The 20211-nt window shown below is 41.8% G+C and overlaps 1 protein-coding gene across 3 annotated transcripts in view; it reads left to right on the top strand.

The window, feature by feature from the left end:
* The window catches only part of LRP6 (LDL receptor related protein 6), a 116307-nt gene extending 96355 nt beyond the window's left edge, over positions 1-19952 (top strand). For 2 of the 3 annotated variants that reach the window (XM_071422319.1, XM_071422316.1), the window contains 10 exons: positions 848-1059; positions 1239-1429; positions 5570-5779; positions 7012-7137; positions 8493-8729; positions 10382-10492; positions 12289-12519; positions 13282-13418; positions 14601-14698; positions 17342-19952. In XM_071422319.1, the coding sequence (XP_071278420.1) occupies positions 848-1059; positions 1239-1429; positions 5570-5779; positions 7012-7137; positions 8493-8729; positions 10382-10492; positions 12289-12519; positions 13282-13418; positions 14601-14698; positions 17342-17642 (1854 nt within the window). In that variant the 3' untranslated portion in view covers positions 17643-19952. The remainder of the gene's footprint in view (positions 1-847; positions 1060-1238; positions 1430-5569; positions 5780-7011; positions 7138-8492; positions 8730-10381; positions 10493-12288; positions 12520-13281; positions 13419-14600; positions 14699-17341) is intronic. The other variant, XM_071422318.1, reaches the window with a different exon arrangement.
* The last annotated feature ends 259 nt before the right edge of the window (positions 19953-20211 follow it).

Raw genomic sequence — 20211 nt, 5'->3', positions numbered from 1 at the left:
AAAGTTAGGCAAATTTTCTGGTGAAGTTTAATTTGGGGATGAGAGGGTAGATGTGCTGCTCACTTCATAACCATTGCTTCCAAAATGTTTATGTAGGCCATGTTTACTGATTTATTAATCCTCTTCAGAATTTTAGAGAAGTCCATAAATATGTTGATGAGGTTCTTTCTAAAAGTAGTAATAATTAAAAAAAGAAGAAAAAGGCATGCCAACTCCAGAAGTCTAGACCACTAGAAGGCAAGACCTTGAACAAGTAAGGTGTTAGCTGGAAGTGCTCTGAAGTCAGTGTTGTACACTAGCTGATGTCCTTTCCATCTTTGGCACAGCTGCCTTCCATTTATTAACCACCCTCATGTCCTCCAACTGAGATGGCAGCAATGGTGGCGAAGAATGAGGCCAGCATTCAAGTGCTCTCTGGCCTCACTTTGCCTTTGTTTTTCTCTGCTCAACTGCAGCTTTGGGAATTAGTGGTGGTCCATTTCTATTGTAGAGTGTTAAATGTGCTGGGTTTGGGTCTATCCAAACTCTTGAATAGTCAAAAAAGTAGAGGAAATACAGGAGCTGACTCTGGACCTTGAACACAGAGACAATTTGGACTTACTGGTCAAACTTGCAAAGTTTTACAAGCTGCAGTCAGCTTGTGTGATTGCCATTACAGCAAACTATCAGGACTAAATGTCTCTATCTTATCAAAGGTGTTGGTGTGGCAACAGAACTTGGGTTTCTCCTTACTTTATGCTAATATTTTGACTGTCTCCTTTTTCTGAGCAGTAGAAATGGTGCATCCATGGCAAATAAAGTTATTCACATTAGATTAAGATGTATGTTGCTTCTCTTTCCTTTGCAGAGCCTCACTGTTGTGACAAGTCCAGTTCCCAATCAGAACCTGGATATGCAGCCCTATGACCTGAGCATTGACATCTACAGCCGCTACATCTACTGGACCTGCGAGGCCACCAACGTCATCAACGTCACTCGCCTGGATGGGAGACCCATGGGAGTGGTGCTCAAGGGGGATCAGGATAGGCCCAGAGCCATTGTGGTCAATCCAGAGAAAGGGTATGTGGGAAAACTCAGGCCCAGGGTTTTGAGAATCAAGTTATTTTCTTGCTGCAGCTTGTTTTCTGTCTGGCAGAATGAAAAACAACTTTGACATTTGTTAAGATGTCTTGGATTTGTAGCAAAAATGTGGAAAGATCAAATGAACCTTTTTTTTCCTCCAATCATTCCTGTTCCAGATACATGTATTTCACCAACCTGCAGGAGAGATCTCCTAAAATTGAGAGAGCAGCACTGGATGGAACTGAGCGAGAAGTCCTTTTTTTCAGTGGTTTGAGCAAGCCCATCGCCTTAGCTGTTGACAGCCAGCTGGGCAAGTTGTTCTGGGCTGACTCAGATCTGCGCAGGATTGAAAGCAGTGACCTTTCAGGTAGAGTAGCACCTTAATTCAGTGACTCATGTGTGTGGTGTGGGTGTGGGGGAATGCAGAGAAAGGTGTCATCTTTTCCTTCCTACTATAAACAGTCTGTACTATGATTCTAATCACTCCCTGAATTCCCAGCCAGGGAATGTGCATGATTCATGCAGCGTGTCTTTACAGTTTCATGACTCTGTGATTTGCATTATTAATTGCTACACATGCTACTTACTTTGGTTTCTCACTGCAAAACCTTTGTGTAGTTTCCCAAAGTCAGTTGACAAATAAATAGCAGCAGTTTTGGAAAGAGGAGAAAAAGGGCTTTGCTTTTCAAAGGCATTGTTTTTGGTGCAGTAATCTGTCAATCAGAGGAAAATTCCCTGTTAGTGGAAAAATATGTCCTGCAGAGTTGAAGCAGCAGGTGTCCAGTTTACTTTTGTACCTGTCATATGGGGTGAAAAGATGTGAGAAGGATAGAGAAGATGTAACATCTCTCTGTCCTCAAAAGACAAAAACCTCCCTCTTCCAGCTGTGGAATTCTCTTTGCTTGCTCCCCAAGATTGGTTATGCTGTTAGTCTGACCTCCTCTATGAGCTCATTCAGCCCATTTAACAATAACCTAACAACATTATACAGAAAAAGACAGATAGAGAATGGTGTTCTGTTAGCTTGGAAAGCTGCACTAGTTCAGGAAAGAGTCCAGCAAGCAACCAGAAGTGGAGCAAGAGAAGAGGGGAAAATTATATGGTCCAGATTGGGTAAGAAAGACAAATGTCTTTCATTTACTTGCCTAATCCAGCAAAGTGCTGGATCAGCTCAGCTGCCTCATGTAACATCAGTACCAATTTGTGATACAGATTGGGCTGGATGTTGTTGCTGGAAGTGAGAGTTGAAAACATAAAAGGAGTTATGACAGCTTGCAGTAATGTTTGTAGTAATGTCTTCCACTTATGACATGGCACCTTCATTCAAAGTGGCAGCATGTAACCCTGTTGACACCACTTGGACTTTCAGCCTTTTGTTAAGTTCCTAGAATAAGCTTTTGGTTTGGAAAACATTTTGCTTTTCCTAGATGGTTGGAATTAAAGCTCAGAAAGACAGTAATTTTTGTTCAGTGGTGTGTCACTGGAAGATTCATGGTCACTACTGAACTGTGATATCATGATTGTTTACTGTTTTAAAATGCAGACACAACCTGAGTTAGTGAATTATTAAACAACAACAACAACAAAAAAGTGCTGTGGTGTTGCTCAGTACGTTCCAAGCTGTCCCAGATCCAGGGTTTGCATGAGTAGAGTAACAGGCAGGAGAATATTACCTGTGCTTTATTTCTGTCTTTGTCTGTTCTCTGCCTGAAATTAGGACATCAGACAAGGAGATGGGTCTAAATTCTAATTCAGTCTAGGTTTAATGATTCTGCTTCTTTTTTTTTTCCTTAAAGATGTGGCTGTTGGATCACCAATGTTATGTAGTAAAAGATTTACTTTACAAACCATATTTCGAAGAAAAAATGTTCCAAAACCTCCCTTGCTTTTTGGCATTTGCACCACAGATAGATTGCTATAATCACCAGGATAAATTGCTAACTGCTAAGATGCATTCCTGTGCTTAGGAATGCTGATTAATAAGCTCTTTTGACCAGCAGAGTAATTTTTCTGCATGTTAGCTTCTTAAAACATTCAGTCTCCTGCTCTGTCAATTCTGTAGATTCCAGTGCCCATAAAGACAAGGACAGCTAGGATGCCTTTTATGTGATGTAGTCCTTCTTTTCCTCCCTGTCCTTCAGGCATGCAGTTAGGACTTGGTTATTCTGCCCAAATGGGAGATCCTATTGAAGTTAACCAGATTCTTCACATGATTAAGGGGTTGTTTGTGAAAAGATGACTGGAATTAGCTCCCTACCATGGAAACTATTTGGAAATTAGTTCTTCTATTCCAGAATAATTAGTGTGATTTGGAAATGTCTAATGATTCTGGAATTAAGTAATTTTTATTTGGAAATAGAATGAGCTACGGGTGTGTCCTGATTTTTGTATTTATTTGGTTGGTTTTAAGTCTTTTTGTAAATGGTATTGCTGGAAAGGGGATGGTGATGCCAGGAGACAAAGCTCCTCTTAATCATGTCTCCCTTTCATCTGACATTCCCAATAAAGGAGACTAGCACCCTGATGAGTCAGCTTCGGGTTTCATTGTTGGTTTATGGAAGAAGGGATTTAATGTCTCAGTTTAGTCAGAAATAGTCAGTTACACTTGGTCACAAATATTAAAAAGAAAGATTAAGACATTAAGGGAATGAAAATATTAAGCTTCAGAGCTTTAGGAACATAGTGCAAAATGCCATGCTGATTGACGTGGGCATGGCAGAGCAGGGCGTGTACAGACTCCATTTGGGTAGGTCAAGGTTTTACCTTTTGTGTTCCTTCCTGTCTTCCTTGCATTTTGCCCTATTCCCAGCTTAACTTTATTTCTCAAGATGCAGGTTTCTGTTTCTTACCTTTTCCTGACAGAATTAGTCATGTTATTGGAGTTTGTAATAGATGGTTGCAGTTATTTAGGTTGACTTACATCACTCAGTCTATTAATTTCTACGTCAGTCTGGGTATAACCTCCTCCAGAATTCATCAACGTCTTTTCTTAATCAGATCATTGCTGGTGTTGCTCCAAAGTGGTGGTGAGAGCCCAGCCTAGCTGATTTGAATTCCCATGTTTTCCTTCAGGTTTTAATGCTTGGTAAATGTTTGGAATGTTACTTAACTTCTGAGCTCTCTGTGCATTTTGTGAAAAGGAGAGAAATATATTTTTCATAGCTCAATTTGTTTCTAAGTCACCATAATTGACATAAGGTTACTTAAGCAAAAAAACCCTTCATGCTACTAATCAAAGCAGAGAGGGACAGAATTTATTTGAAGTAAAAAATCATGAAGTACATGTGTCTTTTGTCCTCTAAGGTTATCTTGTGTGGCTAAGGTAGATTTTTTCCCCCTGGTATTCAGTAATTCCAGTATATTTGTACAGAACAAAAATATAAAAAAAATACAGTAAATCATTCTATGGATGAACAATGTAAAGCTATTGTTTGCTGTAGTAGAAGTGAAAAAAAAGCACAGCAGTGAGCTTACATATCAGAAATACCAGGATTTAGAGGTAAATTTTCAAGCTTTAGCTTGACTTGTGTGATCCTGTTTCAGCTTCTCAAAACTGAAGCAGATTCCATGTGCTTTGCAAGTAATTTTGTGCTCAGAATCTGATCCACTCACTGAATATTTGACTGTTAATGACCACGTCATGTTAAATAAAGGAAGCATGGATTAAGCCTCCCTCCTGAGCCCTCAGGTTTTGACTAACATTTTTCTTCTGTGTGAGTTACAAAGTCTTCACTGTCTTCAGACAGACCTTAGTGATACTTTTAAAACAACTGTTTGCTGTGTTCTGTTCATGTGGAGAGTAAACCATGAAATGTGACAGTTGCTCTTGACTGTATTTAATGCCGGAAAATCTGGCAGAGAAATCAACACCCACTCTTCAGAGGTGTAAGGCCTCTTGTCTGCTCCTGGTGATTGCTAAAGGAACTCAGGAAAGTAAGTCTTTGCTAGAAAGAAAGGAGCATTCCCAATTTAGCACTAATAGCTTAGTGAAGGTAACATAGCTGAAAGGAAAGAACATGAGGAAGTCAAAAGTGTTAATCTCATCATTCATGTGAGAAGTCCTAATTACCCTCCTTTCATTTGGAATTTATCTTGTATGGGTTAGCTGAAGCCAATAATCCATCTTCTTATTCCCCGTTGTACGGCAAGACAAAGCAATTAATCTCTCAAAAAGAGAAAGAAGAATGAAAAGAGCTCCTGATTTCCATCATATTGATAAGAGACTGGAAAGGCTCATGAGAGATGAGCCCCTCCATTCCAGGTGCTTCTTAAATACGCTAGATATTTTTTGTGCACAAAAACTCTCTTCTTGGTGAAAGCAGAAAAAAAAATTTGATCATCTGTCTGCAAAATGCATCAGTCTTGCATCAGAGGGCCCAGAATTGCCTGGGGTTTTGTAGTAGGCTTACCCAATAGCATAAAAGGAGTGAAAAATAGTGGTGTGAGTGATGGAGATGTTTCTGATAGTTTTGCCTAGCTGAACCAAAGCCCTGTCTCCCTTCTGCAGGTGCTAACCGGATCGTTTTGGAAGACTCCAATATCCTGCAGCCTGTGGGACTGACTGTCTTTGAGAACTGGCTCTACTGGATTGACAGGCAGCAGCAGATGATTGAGAAGATTGATATGACCGGTCGAGAAGGACGTACAAAGGTCCAGGCTCGCATTGCACAACTCAGTGACATCCATGCTGTGAAGGAGCTCAACCTGCAGGAATACAGTGAGTGCAATCCCTGCTTGCAGGTGCAAACAGGGCCTGTGAGACTCGAGCCAAGAGACACGAGCCTGTCGTGCCTTGTTGCTGATCCACATCAGTGCAGATGGAGGGGGTGAGGAGTTGGTATCGCTGCTGTTAGGTTGTTTCCTTCAGGCACTTGGCAACAGACTGGAAATCTATCACAACCCCAGCATCGTGTTTTGTTGCTGATGACAACTTGATTGGTAGTCCCATGCAGGCACCTGGCATTTGAGTGTCTCTAGACACAGTGGAAACATCCTGTTATCCCTAATAGAGGACTTTCTGGATCGTGCTAGTGCATTGCTATTGGGTGTTCACTGTTTAGGCAAGCACAGCTCTCAGGGCCTGTCACTAGCTGTCAATGTTTCAGTGGACTGCCTGCCTTGAAGGCAAAGTGAACAACTTTTGGTGGTGGTATTTCATACTGAAAGTGAATTGACAGAGGAGCAATGTTGCATTGCACAAAGGAAGTGTGTATTAAATAGCAATTTGTGTTGATTGTGGCTGCACTTTTAAAAAGTTTCTGCTTACCAGGCCTTTCCACACACACATGCTTGAAGTGGTGGGAGGTGAATGGTTAAAGCAGTGGAGTTGCTGTCATCCTGGAGGAAATAGGCCTGGTTAGTAGGCTCTGGTGCATGCCTTGGAGAAATATGTAGAAAAATGTCTGGGGATGTTTAATTAAAACATCAGTGCAGACTACTACTAGTTTTGTGTGCTATTAATCTCAGTAAATCTGTCAGGAGTTCCAAGAGAAGTATGTTGTCCTTATTAAACATTAAAATGAAGAGACATATTTATCTAGAGCATGTTAATTTGAGTTTCAGAGATTGTGGGGAAGCTTCAGAATTCGTAAATTAGAAAAGTTTATTTTTTTAATGGTCTTTGGTAGAGAAAATGAAGTAGGGAATCCAAGACATCTTTTTGTATTACTAATGTGCCATTTGCTGCAGAGAACTACTGCTACCTCGCACAAGAAGCAAAATGCTTTGAGTACATTTTAGTATAAATTCTTAGAGTAGTTTCAGATCATGGAGAGTTACCCATGTATGATTTTAGATGTGTGTAGAGAGAAATACACAGTACAAAATACAACATTACCAGAGATTTTTCATTAATCCTCTCCCCAGGGGGTAGGAGGTAATGAAGAAATGACTGAAAGGTCATAAAATAGTTGTGGATTTCTTACTTCTTATTTATTTCTAAAACCCTAGGACAACATCCATGCTCTCAGGACAATGGTGGCTGCTCCCACATTTGCATTGTGAAGGGGGACGGCTCCACGCGCTGCTCTTGCCCCGTGCACCTGGTGCTGCTGCAGGATGAGCTGTCCTGTGGAGGTGAGTCCTTCCCCACTTCTGTGTCCCTGAGCTCTTAGCTTCAGCTTTGGGGAGTGTCTCCATCTTCAGGGATGGCTTCTGAGCCAAGGAATGTGACAGTGCACCAGGTGCTGTTACACACCTGTACAGACTCACCTCTTTCCCTCCACCCTCCAGCTAAATTTGCAAGTATTGAGAAGAAGTAAGGGAAGAGGAAAAGAATCCCTAACTATTGAATAAGGATTTCTGTTCACCCTTTCTACTTAAGACTTACACTTAAGACTCAACTTAACTTGAATTATTTCAACTTGGTTCTTTAATTTTATGATTTTTATTACTTTTTGCTGTCACTCCCCATGTTCTGCCTTTTCAGGCAGTGGTAGATTCTCACATTCTGGCACATTGCACAGTCTGTGCTGTTCTGTTCTTCTCTGTTGTCCTTCCCAAGCTCCCCCTGTGCGTGTCTTTCTGAACTGCAATCCCAGAAGGGCGAGTTGCCTCCTTCCATGGCCACTGTAGCCCACGCCCTGGTGTCTCCAGGGGTGGGGCTGGAATGGGGGAGAGGACAGGCACTTTGGTGCCACTGGACTGAATGGGTTTATTATGCAATCATCTTGCCATCGAGGCGACGTGTGGTCTCACAATGGAACAAGAGCGAACATAAGCCAGATATTTTCTCAGAGCAAGTTTAATACCAGGCCAAAAAGCTGCAGGAGGAAAAGGGGGATTAAAAAAGGAAAAAGATCTACACTTACTTACTGCCTGAGATTAACAGTTAATGTAGTAAATGTTAAATAACAGCTAACAGATGTCTCGAGGTAGTGGAACTTGACTAGATGGAGCAGTTTTTTGTTTTAAATAATTTTGACTGAATGGAGCTGTGAAGGGCACATAACTAGACACTGAGTCACACAGTGCATCCATCTGCAGCAAATTACATCCTTTTAACATCTTCTATACAATGGCTGTCAAACTTGAAAAAGAGGGTAAGCCATTGGCTATGTACACAGTGGTGTTATAGCAGGAAAGGGGGAGTTGAAGAGTGTGATGACTTTGACATGAAGTCTTACTATGAGAAAGGTGTGACAGTCTGAAGTGGGAAGGGAAGAAAAGAATTGTGTTTTGAGTGTGCATGTTTCTCTGTTCCTCTTGTTCTTCATCTGTCAAGCCCCTGTTGCTGTGAGCCTGCATCAGTCACACTGGCCTCGAGGTCTGCAAAAGTGGCTGTGAATGCAGTGGCTGTGGAAGTGACCTTATGATGTGGCACACTGTTCATCAGTTGCTTTGATATAGGAAAGCAGCTTACCTGTCCTTACCTGTCCTGCTCTTTGTTCACCTGGATTCTTAACTTCTGTTTGTTTGCTTGATTTCCAAAGAACCACCAACATGCTCCCCTCAGCAGTTCACCTGTTTCACAGGTGAGATTGACTGCATCCCGGTGGCCTGGCGCTGCGATGGCTTCACTGAGTGTGAGGACCATAGTGATGAGAAGAACTGCCCAGTGTGCTCTGAGAGCCAGTTCCAGTGTGAGAGTGGGCAGTGCATAGACAGTGCCCTGCGCTGCAATGGGGAAGCCAATTGCCAGGACAACTCAGATGAGAAGAACTGCGAAGGTACGGGAGATGCTGCCCACCGGGATGGGAATGTACCTGTCACAGGAACAGGGATGAGTACCAGTGTTACTGCTGAGTAGGATTTGAAAAAATCCAAAGTTCTGCTAGCTTTTAAACTGCTCTGTTAAATAGAAGTTATTTCGTAACTCCATACTTTTGTTTCTCTACATGTGAAGTGGAAATTAAGAGTGATCTCCAGCAGAGTGGCTTAAATGCTGTTTGTGAAAAGTACTATCAAAAATGGCATGATTTTAAGCTCTAAAAACCTAGTATCTGGGATTGAACTACAAAGTGGAGCAAATCCTTCTCATAGCTTTTTGTGTGCCTTGTACCGAGTAAAGGTTTTGGAATTGTTTATTTTACAATACCTGAACAAAATTAGCTTTTCTGAGTAAGCAGGAGTGAGAGACAGGAGATTTCTGGAAACCTCTTCTTCCTGTAGAGCACAGCAAAAGAGAGTATTTAAGCTGTCTTTACAGAGGGAAGTGCTGTTGCCAGCACAATGAGTATTTAGTTCATTTTGGAAAGGTTTTGCTGGTGAAATCTGAACTGCCCCACCACTACAAAACATGAAATCTGAGCAAACTCATCTTTTCGCTATTGCAGATGTAGTGAAGAGTTGTAGGGACAGCTTGTAAGCTTGAAAGGATGCTTCTTCTTTATATCCTTTCAGTGCATATTCCTTCTTTGTGGAGACTGTTGAAATGACTTTAAATCAAGGCTAAATTTCTTTCCAAAAGATATGCTCCAGCTCAAACAAAAACATAGAGCTGAAATTCCTGTGTGCTGAAAGGTGATTATTAGCCAGCTGAGATGCTGACATCTGAAAATCTGTTGTGCAAGTTAACTTCCAGTTGTCATTCAGCAACTGGAGATGTCAGACTAGGGGCTGTTTATCACCTTCAAAGGGGTCCTGTTACTGAGAGTATTCAAGTTCATTACAAATCAGAAAAGCCTTTACTTTAACTTCTTAATTCAGCTGAAGACAAAAATGGATTTCTGGATTTATGAGAAACAGGAGGCAGGAATATGTGGAAACAGCAGCAGCCAACATCTTGCCTGCAGCACCTTTTATTTTTTCAGGGTACTAGAAAAGCTTCAGTTTCATATTTTGTCCTTCATTTCAGTTTAAAAACATAATATCAAGTCAATATATTGTCTCATGTTTGAGGACTTTTCTGGTTTACAGGAAGAGCACAAGGACATTAAGAAGGACATTGATCTTTCTTAAACAATTTTATTATCGTCGTTTGGCAGATTTATTTTTCATAACCTAACTATTCTCTTTTATATTGTAAATGCTTGGGTTTGGAGATTCTTATAGTAATATTGCAATAACCATATCCTGGGATAAGTGCCTGTCTTCTCAATGGCCTCTGAGCTATTTTAGATGAGGGTCACTTTATCTTGTAGTGTTCTTACTGTGGGCAGGCAGTAAAGCCCAGGTACCATCCTCAACAGAACACTGAGTCACTTGATCTGCTTGGTTCACGTGAGGGACTCTGTGTGCTGCTGGCCACTTCCAGAAATGAAGCTTGCAGCACTCCAAGCTCTCCCAAGATACTCCTGATTGTGTGCTTTGGTGTCTTTATTTCTTAATGGTTTTCAAGAGCAGTTTCTGGTGCTGACTGTTGGTTGGGGGCTCTTTGCAGTGCTGTGTTTAACGGATCAGTTCCGCTGTGCCAGTGGGCAGTGCATCGGGAAAAGCAAGAAGTGTGATCACAACCTGGACTGCAGTGACAGCTCTGATGAGCAAGGATGTTGTAAGTGTACTGCCTGAGACTGGAGACTTGGTTGCAGCATCCAAAATTTGCTTCTCACCTTTCCTATGAGTTTGATTTTATTCTGCCAAGCAGACTGAATTAGTTGTTCCCATAGTTAATGCCTCGTAACTGCTGCCATGCAATTAATGCACAACATGGTGGAATAGGAATAGCAAAAATAATTAGTATTCTGAACAAGTAGTTTCTGAGGCAGAGAATGCCTGTTATTTTTCTTCTTACTTTTTCAAATTTTAAAAGAAGTAAAAGGTTTGTTTTACTATAATGTTTATATGCTGAGTTCCTGCAATGTTAAAAAATATCTATTGGCATGAGGCGTTCATCTGTAACTTCTCTGCTTCATGGTTTTCTCATCCAGAGAATTAATAGCAGGTGCTTTTAGAATCAGAGGAACACTCTGTTTATAGAGCAAACCTTCTAAAATTTCTTTTTTTTTAATCTTGGAAGGATGTAATTCTGAGCTTGATTTCTGATTTGTAACATGTGATATCCCCTACCTGGAAATCTCCAGGGCTCTACAAGAAAGCCACTGCCTTTAAAATTCAAACTCCAAAGTTCACTTTCACTGTTGGTGCTTTAAAAGAAATTGTAAATAGGGACATCTTGTCTTGTGTTAGAGATCCATATATCACAGCTGGCACACAGATAATTTGAAAATGCAAAGCCAGAGTTGGACCCTTGATCTTAAGAAGGAGTATTAAGAGATGTTCTGTCATGCTACCAAGTCACTAGTGACATTATCACAGGCTTGTCTAGTTCCCTTTATTAGAGTTTGTATGTTCTCCAGTTTTTTAACAGAGGATGGAAAATTGGCCCACCCAGAATAAGATGGCAGTTGTCACCATCCCTCTTTCACTATGATCAGAAGTCTGTTTACTTATATCTGTAGACTGTGACAAGCTGGTTCAAGTGTGGGTTTGGTGTTCAGGGAGAAGAAAATGTGTAGAGAAAAAAAACTTTCAGTAATGCTTAAGATGTAAAACACTGACTAGAACAGAAAATACTTTAAAGTCTGCCTTTCTTGTCAAATTCATGAGCACAGGCAGGGGGTTGTCAGTTACTCCCAGAAATGTCATTGCTTAGAACTGGTCTTGTAGGGAAATCCACTCATTTTGACTGTTGAATAATTGTTTTGGGTACAGATTCCTCGTAAGATGGCACTTCTCAGGCTGATGCTCAGCTGTATCTGTAACCAGAAGGGTGGGTCAGATGTGGAATACTTTAGGTAGCTTAATAAACAGCAGCACTCCCCAAATTCATCACTGCTGAACAGTCCAGGTGGTGCACCATAAGTGATTGTTACACTGCTGAGAAAAGGCAGTGCCAGTCTCTTACCCTGATAGCCGAGGGTGACATGAAAAGCAGTTGTTGCCATCTTCAGTGACAAGAAAAGCACAAGAGGAGTCCCCTGCACAGTGTTATCTGGAGACGTGGCTGCAGGTCTTGTTCATCAAGTTCAAAGGAAAGCTCTGCTTGTCAGCCTGAAGCAAGAGCAGGGCCATCACTCCCCCTAGACATGCATGCACTTACTACTCATTTTGTGTCATTTGTGATCCAAAAAACCTCATGGCATGTTTGGAGCTCATCTTGGAGGCTGCAGGTAGCCCTTATGGACACTCAGAGTCTTTGAACAGACCTGTCCTAGGGCCTGTTTGTTCCTCCCATATATTAATTTGAAAGTTGTTGTCTGCCTACAGAAGAGGAGCAAAGTGGCAGGATGCAAGAAAAACTAATGTTGGTCTAAACTTCCATGGTCTGATTTTTCTTTTCCCTTTTAGACACAACGGAGGAACCTGCACCACAGCCCAACAACACCATAGGCTCCATCATTGGTGTGATCCTTACAGTCTTTGTGGTGGGAGCAATGTACTTCATCTGCCAGAGGGTGCTGTGCCCACGCATGAAGGGCGATGGGGAAACCATGACCAATGACTACGTGGTGCACGGGCCAGCCCCGGTGCCTCTGGGCTACGTGCCTCACCCAAGCTCTCTGTCAGGCTCTCTGCCTGGTAAGTCAAGGGCTGATCCTTGTCCCTGGCACCCCACAGCTGTACTTGAGGATGCTGTGCATCTGTGTACAGGAAATGAATCTGCTCCAGATGCAGTTCTTGGAAGCTGTGGGAAGCCAGGACTGCCAAGGCTTGTTGCCATCCTTCTTCACACTAATGAACTGCTATTTTACCCAAGCATTTAGGTACTTAGCAGAACTTAAGTTTAAATAAATGCATGCACTGTGCATATTCTTCTTTTGCTACTAAGGAATCCCCTTTTTGGGCCATTGTAGCAGCAGCAAATTTTCACAACAGTATAGGTAAATTTACACAGAGTTATATTCACGGGATTTTAAACATTATGTAATCATTCTTGGTGGGTTTGCAGTCTAGGTTTGTATGCTTGTGAGACTTCTTGCCAAGTCTGTAATGATCAGCAATAACTTTGGTCTCAGCTTATTTCATTTAACGATGAATTTTCCAATATCAGTCCAAGCACATGATGCTACTGCTGTTTAAAAAGTAAAACTTAACCACAACATTGCACTTCATCTGTATGCACTGCTTCTGTATATATTGATTAAATATGTACTGTACCTTGTGGCTTTTAGATCCAGCAGGCTCCTCTCAGAGCATAACTTGGTTTTAATACCAAGATAATTAATTCTGGGCTTGCAAGTTGTGCTTATACTGCTGTTGTCCTCCAGATTATTTTTTAAGCTTCCTTTTGTCTGTGAATTGAGGAAAAATTGAATACTGACATACATCTCTGTTCTTCAGGTATGTCTCGAGGTAAATCTGTCATCAGCTCCCTCAGCATCATGGGAGGGAGCAGTGGCCCACCCTATGACAGGGCCCATGTTACAGGAGCCTCCTCCAGCAGTTCTTCAAGTACCAAAGGCACTTACTTTCCTCCAGTAAGTCATTCTGTTGTTCATAAACCTTTAATAACTTTCAGGGAAGTCACACTGTCTTTCTAAAGGTTAATCAATTGACAGATTAATGTTTTGATTTAGAATTCTAGTCTAATAAACTTGTTTGGATATGGAGTGATTTTGAAAGGGAAGAGGATTGTCTTTTCCAAAATGGTCTAGAAATTTTCACTTAATTAAAAAAAAAGTTGTGAGAGAGCTCAGTGCCAGGAAGAAAAATATAAGATTGACTGTCAGGGGAGAAGAAAAAATCCCTGCAGATGTTGAGCAGCTCTGGCAGAGAGATCTCCTTTCATTTTGCTCTGCCATGTGCTGTGAAGGTAAAGCTAAGGTTGATTCTGTACAGACCTTTCAAGGAATTAAAATGAAGCTTTGTGTCATGTGTCTTACAAGTGACAGGTAAATAAGTAAACAAGTGTTTTGCAGCTCCATCACCAATGTGTAGTGTGCTGCACTAACTGCTGTGTAACAGTTGGTGCCAGCCCTAGAGGGCTCCCTGCCTCTTCACTTCTAGCATCTGTGGTGATGGGAATTTTTATGGAGCTCACCAAACCACTGTGGAGTGTTAAAGAGTCCCATGCTTGGTCTGTGAAGGCTGGAATCTCCCAATGGTTGGTTTTCAGTTCTGAGAATCAACTGATCAGGCTTTAAATCAGCTTTAAATTAATCCAAACACATGGAGTAAGAACATGCCTGCATAGGGGAGGAATGCTTGCTTTGGCCAGCACGCTGCAAGTGTTGTAAGCAGAGCAATACTTGGGGACTGCAGCTGGCAGGAGCAGAGCTCTGCCAGTCTGCCTGGGGCAGTGGTGGCCCTAGTGACAGTCTGGGGCAGTGATGGCCCTAGTGACAATCTAGAATTGAACAGCTTGTTGCAACTTTACTTCTCAGCACTGGCTATGTCAAAATGGCCAAAGCAGTCAATGTTTTTTGAGAAGAGCTTAGTAGCAAGTAAGTAACAGGAAAGGCAAGAAATGGCATTTCCAGGGTCTGCTTAAGAGCTGGGCAATAACAGGAAAAAATCCCATTTGCTGGGTGGGCTATGTATGCAGTTCTTTACTTCAGGTTCCTGTTAGACAGTACTAAAAACTATAAACTGGTGTTTTCTCGAGTTCCCTTTGTAGCTTCCCTTTTTAAAAGTGCCTTTTTTTCTTTCTTACTCCTTAGATTTTGAACCCACCACCATCACCAGCCACTGAACGTTCACACTACACCATGGAATTTGGTTATTCTTCAAACAGCCCATCCACTCATAGATCCTACAGGTAATTACTATTACAATAGCTTCTGTCAGGATCAAAGCAGTTAGTGTAGAAAATGCAGAATAAAGGCAGCCTCTGCTCTGCAAGAATTACAATCAAAGGCCCTAATTCTGCAAGCACTAAACTGGTGCTTAAATGGGCTCACGTGTACCATGGCACTGCTGCCTGTGTGGAAGTGCAGCACTGTTTGAGGTAAATCATACACTAAGGGGGTAGTGATACATCCCTGGGGTATATTCCTTAGGGAGAGTGAGAGCACTCATCACAAAACAAGCTATGTGCCAAAAGAAATGCAATGCCATGAGAATTTTGAGCCAAAATAACTTACCCTGCAGTGAACCCTGCCTTTTTTAGGCTTCTGCCATAAATAATTTGTTATGTAATTATCAGAAATTATAAGCAAATACCCTGTGGAGGAAAAGTTGGCAATATAAAGGCTAATAAGTCATAAGTAACATTAATGTTGTTGTCTAGATAAAGCACAGAATTTCTAGTTGACACATGAAGGGTTAATGTCTGGAAAAGATTGCTTATCTTTTGCTTTATTTTCTCTTGACTAGTATTTATAAGCATGCATTTTATCTCTGTTTGAATGTATTTTTCTTACTTTCCCTGTAAGAATGCTGGAGTTAGTTATGATTTTATAACAAGTTACCAAAAATAGAGCAACAGACCCCTGCTACCCAAGGGTGTAAAGGTTCCCCTCCCAAATCACCAGTAGATGTGTGGTCAGTGAGAAGAGTGTGCTGTATTTGTCTGAAAGATGTGCCTCCCTAACACAGAGCCTTTGGGGGCTCTGGGTAATGAGGTCTCTGGGGCTGAGCAGACATCTCTTCTCCATTAGCAGAAAATATGGCCTCTGTTGTGCAGAAGGTCAGACCAGATGTTTATAATGATCCCTTGCAGCCATATGAAAAATCTTTTTAAATTACAAGTAATTTTCTAATGAAAGAAACCAAATTCAGGCACCAGCATGGGTCATCTGCTGGTTAGCTGATGTGACTTTCAGTATTATAAATTATATTAGGGATGTAGCAGAGGGTTTGATATTTTCCAAATGCTCCCTCACCCAAAAGTAAACACTGCTCTTGCTGCTTCTGATCTTACTTCTTTCCTAGTATTCTGACTTGACTATAGAGGAGCTGCATCCCCTGGTGTTCCCAGCCACTGACTGTGATGCTGGGAGTTGTAGTTACCATGCATTTCCCTTTCTAATTTGTTTCCTTGAAACTATCTTGGGCTCGTTTTAAAAGATGTTTTGTGGTAGCAGCCTTTGAGAATTTCATCCCTGTTACTTCTCTAAGGAATGCTTCTCCTGAGTGATTTGAGTGTGCCCAGGTAATTTTCAGTCCTTCTGTCTGGCTTTGGAAGTTAGTATCCAGAAACTTTGTAATGGAAACAGAATTATCTTCTCCATAATTGAACACAGCTATTACAGAGGCATATGCACACCCCTGCCCCACTGTCTTAGGAGCAACTTTTTCTACCTGAATGAAGTCCTTAGGGAGCCTGTTGTGTGAGAGACTGTTCAAGCAGTCACAGGTGCTCCTTGCATCTCTGAGCAGGCAGTGCCAGGGTCACTGGGAACAGCTGGAAACCGGGAAGCACTCAGCAAACCTGGGCTCTGCAGTGATCTTGGCATCACAGAACGCAGTGGCTGGGAGGGAACTGGGTGGGAATGACCAGCCCATCCAGTTCCACCCTCTGCTATGAGCAGGGACATCTTCCACTAGACTGGGTTACTCCAGGCTGGCCTGGCACACCTCCAGGGATGGGGAACCCACAGTATTATGGATTAAATTAACCCGAACACAATGAGAGAAAACTTACACCAAACGCGGCCTGCTGTCCAATCCCAGCAGTCTGGAGCACAAAATTCATTTTCTACCAGTAAAGCCCAGTGCTGCAGCACTTCTGCAGGTGTGAAAAACGCCAATCAATTCTTTCTAAAATTTTAAAAGTTTAATAGTAATAAAATTGTAATAAAAATAGTAATACAATTAGAGTAATAACAATTTGGACAATTTGAATTAGGACAATATAAGACAATAGAGACAAAGAGTTATGGACGTCCAGGTACCTTTTTCTGGGAAGCACAAGCCCGAAAAAGGACACACGTTAACAGAGGATTAACCCTTAAAAACAATAGCCTGTTGCATATTCATACACCCCATACATGATGCATAAATTCCATTCAAACACAGGATTCTGTCTGGTCCGTGTCAACTTCTTCCTCCGAATCCTAACAGCACCTTCGAGGCGGGAAGAAGTTCGTTTCTTCTGATGAGAGGGCAATAGATTCTTTTTCTCTGAAAGATTTAGGTGTCCTGGGGCTGCTATCTTGCTGCGAGTCCTTTCTTTAAAAAAGTATCCTCCATAGCATAGTTTCTATTTTAATATTTTGTTATAACCTAAAACTATATTTAACACGCGACTTAAGAGAATTAATACAGCATCACTTTGTAACACAACACATATAATATTCATTTTAATATTTGCGAAAAGCCAGTCATAAAATAGGTGCCTTTTTCACTCAGGGAAGTTTAGACAGGAGATGCTGTGCATTTCTGCAGAGGTCACCCTGCTTTCTCTTTCCACCTTGAGAAAGGAAAAGTGACCTTTTCCCCGCTCCATGTCCCCTCACAGCTACCGGCCCTACAGCTACCGGCACTTCGCGCCGCCCACCACGCCCTGCAGCACGGACGTGTGCGACAGCGACTACGGCCCGAGCCGCCGCCCGCCCGCCGCCGCCATCGCCGCCGCCAAGGGCTACACCAGCGACCTCAACTACGACTCGGAGCCGGTGCCGCCGCCGCCCACGCCTCGCAGCCAGTACCTGTCTGCCGAGGAGAACTGCGAGAGCTGCCCGCCGTCGCCGTACACCGAGCGCAGCTACTCGCACCACCTGTACCCGCCGCCGCCGTCGCCCTGCACCGACTCGTCCTGAGGCGCGGCCCCCCCGCCCCGCGCCCGCCGCGCTGTAAATACGAAAGGTTCCGCCGGGGACGGGGGGAGGGAGCCGAGCGTGTACAGGTAAATGTGGGGAGGAGGAGCACTGAAGATATTTGTACAGAAGAATTTAAAAAAAAAAACACAAACACAAAAAGAAAAAAAAAAGGATATTTATATATTTTCTTAAACAGCAGCTGCTGCTTGTGCCATAAGAAGAAAAGAAATTTTTGTATAAAAGAACCCAGACGTTTGTACAAAAAGTTTTTATTTTTGCAAATGGAACACAAAAACATGCCTTAATCCAGTGAAGTGACTGAGCACATAAGGAAATGGAAGGACTGGGATGTGTTTCTTGTCCGGTGAGGTGATACGTGGGTTTTGTCAATACCAAAAATGTTTAAAGTAATTAATAATAAAGAAGTCCGTCTCAGAGCAGCATACCATAGATACTTGGAAGTAGCCAAATAACCTCTATGTTAACTGCAGAGGGCCAGCAACTAAAGTTAAACTTGAAAATGCAGTCAGGACAGATATTAACCTTACACAAAGGGCTTTGTTTTCTACAGGAATACAGCAGTCGTAGCAGTGAATCCAGAAAATCAATTGCACACTTTTTTAAATGAATGCACCTCTGTTTTTCCTTAATGCATTTAACAAATGAGAGCGTTTAAAGCTTTCTCCCCGCTTCTGGAATTTCAATTATTTTTGTTGGGTGTATCTTAAAATTTGGTTTTTAATCCCAGTTAGGTTTTCTTGTCTTTTCTTCATCCTTTCCTCCTGCCCGTGTCACTTAAATTCATGGTATTTCTATTTAAAGTACTGCTAGAACTGGGCTGCTGTAAATGCCGGGTTTTCTCCTAATTAGCCTTGTCATGCAGTGATTATTATGCTAATCATGCTATACATTACCCTCCTCATTTTGCCAGCATGGTAGGACTCTGTTTTGTACCAGGTCAGTACAATTCTCACATTATTGACAAGGGTAATATGCATATACCTGAATGATTTTTAGTCCCTTAAAAAAGAAAATCTTATTTTGACCTAGTGCCCACAAAATGTCAAATATTTTTATACCACATATAATATAGACAGCATATTTATAATCTATAAATTTAACCATGGATTGTTAGTTTTACTGTAAATGAATAATATATCCTTGCAGTACTTTCAGTGTATATTGATATCACAGTATACAAATCATATATATATAAATATATATATTATTTTTTCCTAGTAAGGAAGCATTTAACTTTCAGTGGAACAACTGTCCATAAGAAAAATAGATGTTTTGATCATTGGAAGGGGTTCCCCTGCTGTATTAACTGCTCTGTTTTCTTTGTGTTAGGTAAAGCCAGTTTTTCTCAGTATGATTTTGACATACCTCCTCTTCTGCGTGGTGTGAGTTTAATACTTAGGTATTAACCGCTGTGAATGTCAAATTTTAAGATATTCTTAACCAAACCATTTTATATTCACATCTCTATTTTTGTATATTGTCATATTTAGCCCCTTCTCCCATCAGCCTCACCATGGTGGTTTTGACAGGGAGATTATTAATCAAGTGAAAACATTATTTGTGTAGTTTAAGGGGCAACCTAGGATATTGTTAACTCCTCTTGGACTCCAGTGCAGTGCTTTGGATTTGTTTTGTTGCAGCAGAGCACACAGTATACCTGGTCTTAGATGGCATTGTGCATTTGCACCTTCTTCTGACATCACATCCACTCAAGGTGCTCAGTGCCTTCACAGACTGGCCCTCTGAGTCTTCTCTCTCAAAACAAAGGTCCTGAGAGCTCCTGCCTCCTCACCTTTGGCTATGGAATGGGGATGGCAACTTTCCAGAGGCGCCTTTGGGGTTTTATTGTTCTCTGTTGCTTCCTTGCCAGCCAGTTTCACCTAAAAGAGAAGTTATCTGAAAATACGGCATGGGCTCGCAGTTGACACTGTTGACAAAATTAGTGACAAGTTACTCTTGCTAGCTGCCACTCATCTGGAGCACTGGATCCTCATTTGGTTTCAGCTCCAAGGAAAACTGTCTCATTGGGACTCCATCTGTAATAAAGGGTTTTTCCTACTAGTCCAGAATACCTTTAAAAAGCCTTGGTGATCTCCAGGCTCTTGCTGTTGGTCTCTGAAGATGGTGTACTAAGGGGTTTTTTGCCCAGCTTCATTCTAGGTTTCTAGGAATTGTGGTAGCTGTTCTTCTGGCTCTTCCTTGCTGGTGGAGAAGCCTCCTTGTGTTGTCCAGCAGGGTGGGTGTTGAGGAGGGTGTTGTGAACTATAAGGGAACTGCAAACCATTTTATATGAAGGGGGGGAGGGCGGGTGTGTCGGGGTGGGGGTGAGGCTGGCACACCGATGAGAATTAGAATTTCTCTGTTGTTTACATTTTTTCATGTGCAGCATTCCGTGTGGGGTTCACATGTGGAAACTTGCACTAATGAACTCAGAAGAATATTGTATTGTTGTATTTCAGTCCAAGTGCTTGTACTGCAATGGCAATGGTCTCTTCTTGCAAAATGCTTTTCTCAGTGTGCCAATTTCTTTTTGAAAAACTCCAGGATG

Source organism: Agelaius tricolor, unplaced genomic scaffold (genome assembly GCF_023055355.1).
Source record: "Agelaius tricolor isolate 1412-34295 unplaced genomic scaffold, bAgeTri1.0.p SCAF_3, whole genome shotgun sequence".
In the NCBI taxonomy this organism is placed as follows: Eukaryota; Metazoa; Chordata; class Aves; order Passeriformes; family Icteridae; genus Agelaius; species Agelaius tricolor.
The sequence above is the reverse complement of the archived record's forward strand: the minus strand, read 5'-3'. Positions and strand labels throughout refer to the sequence as shown.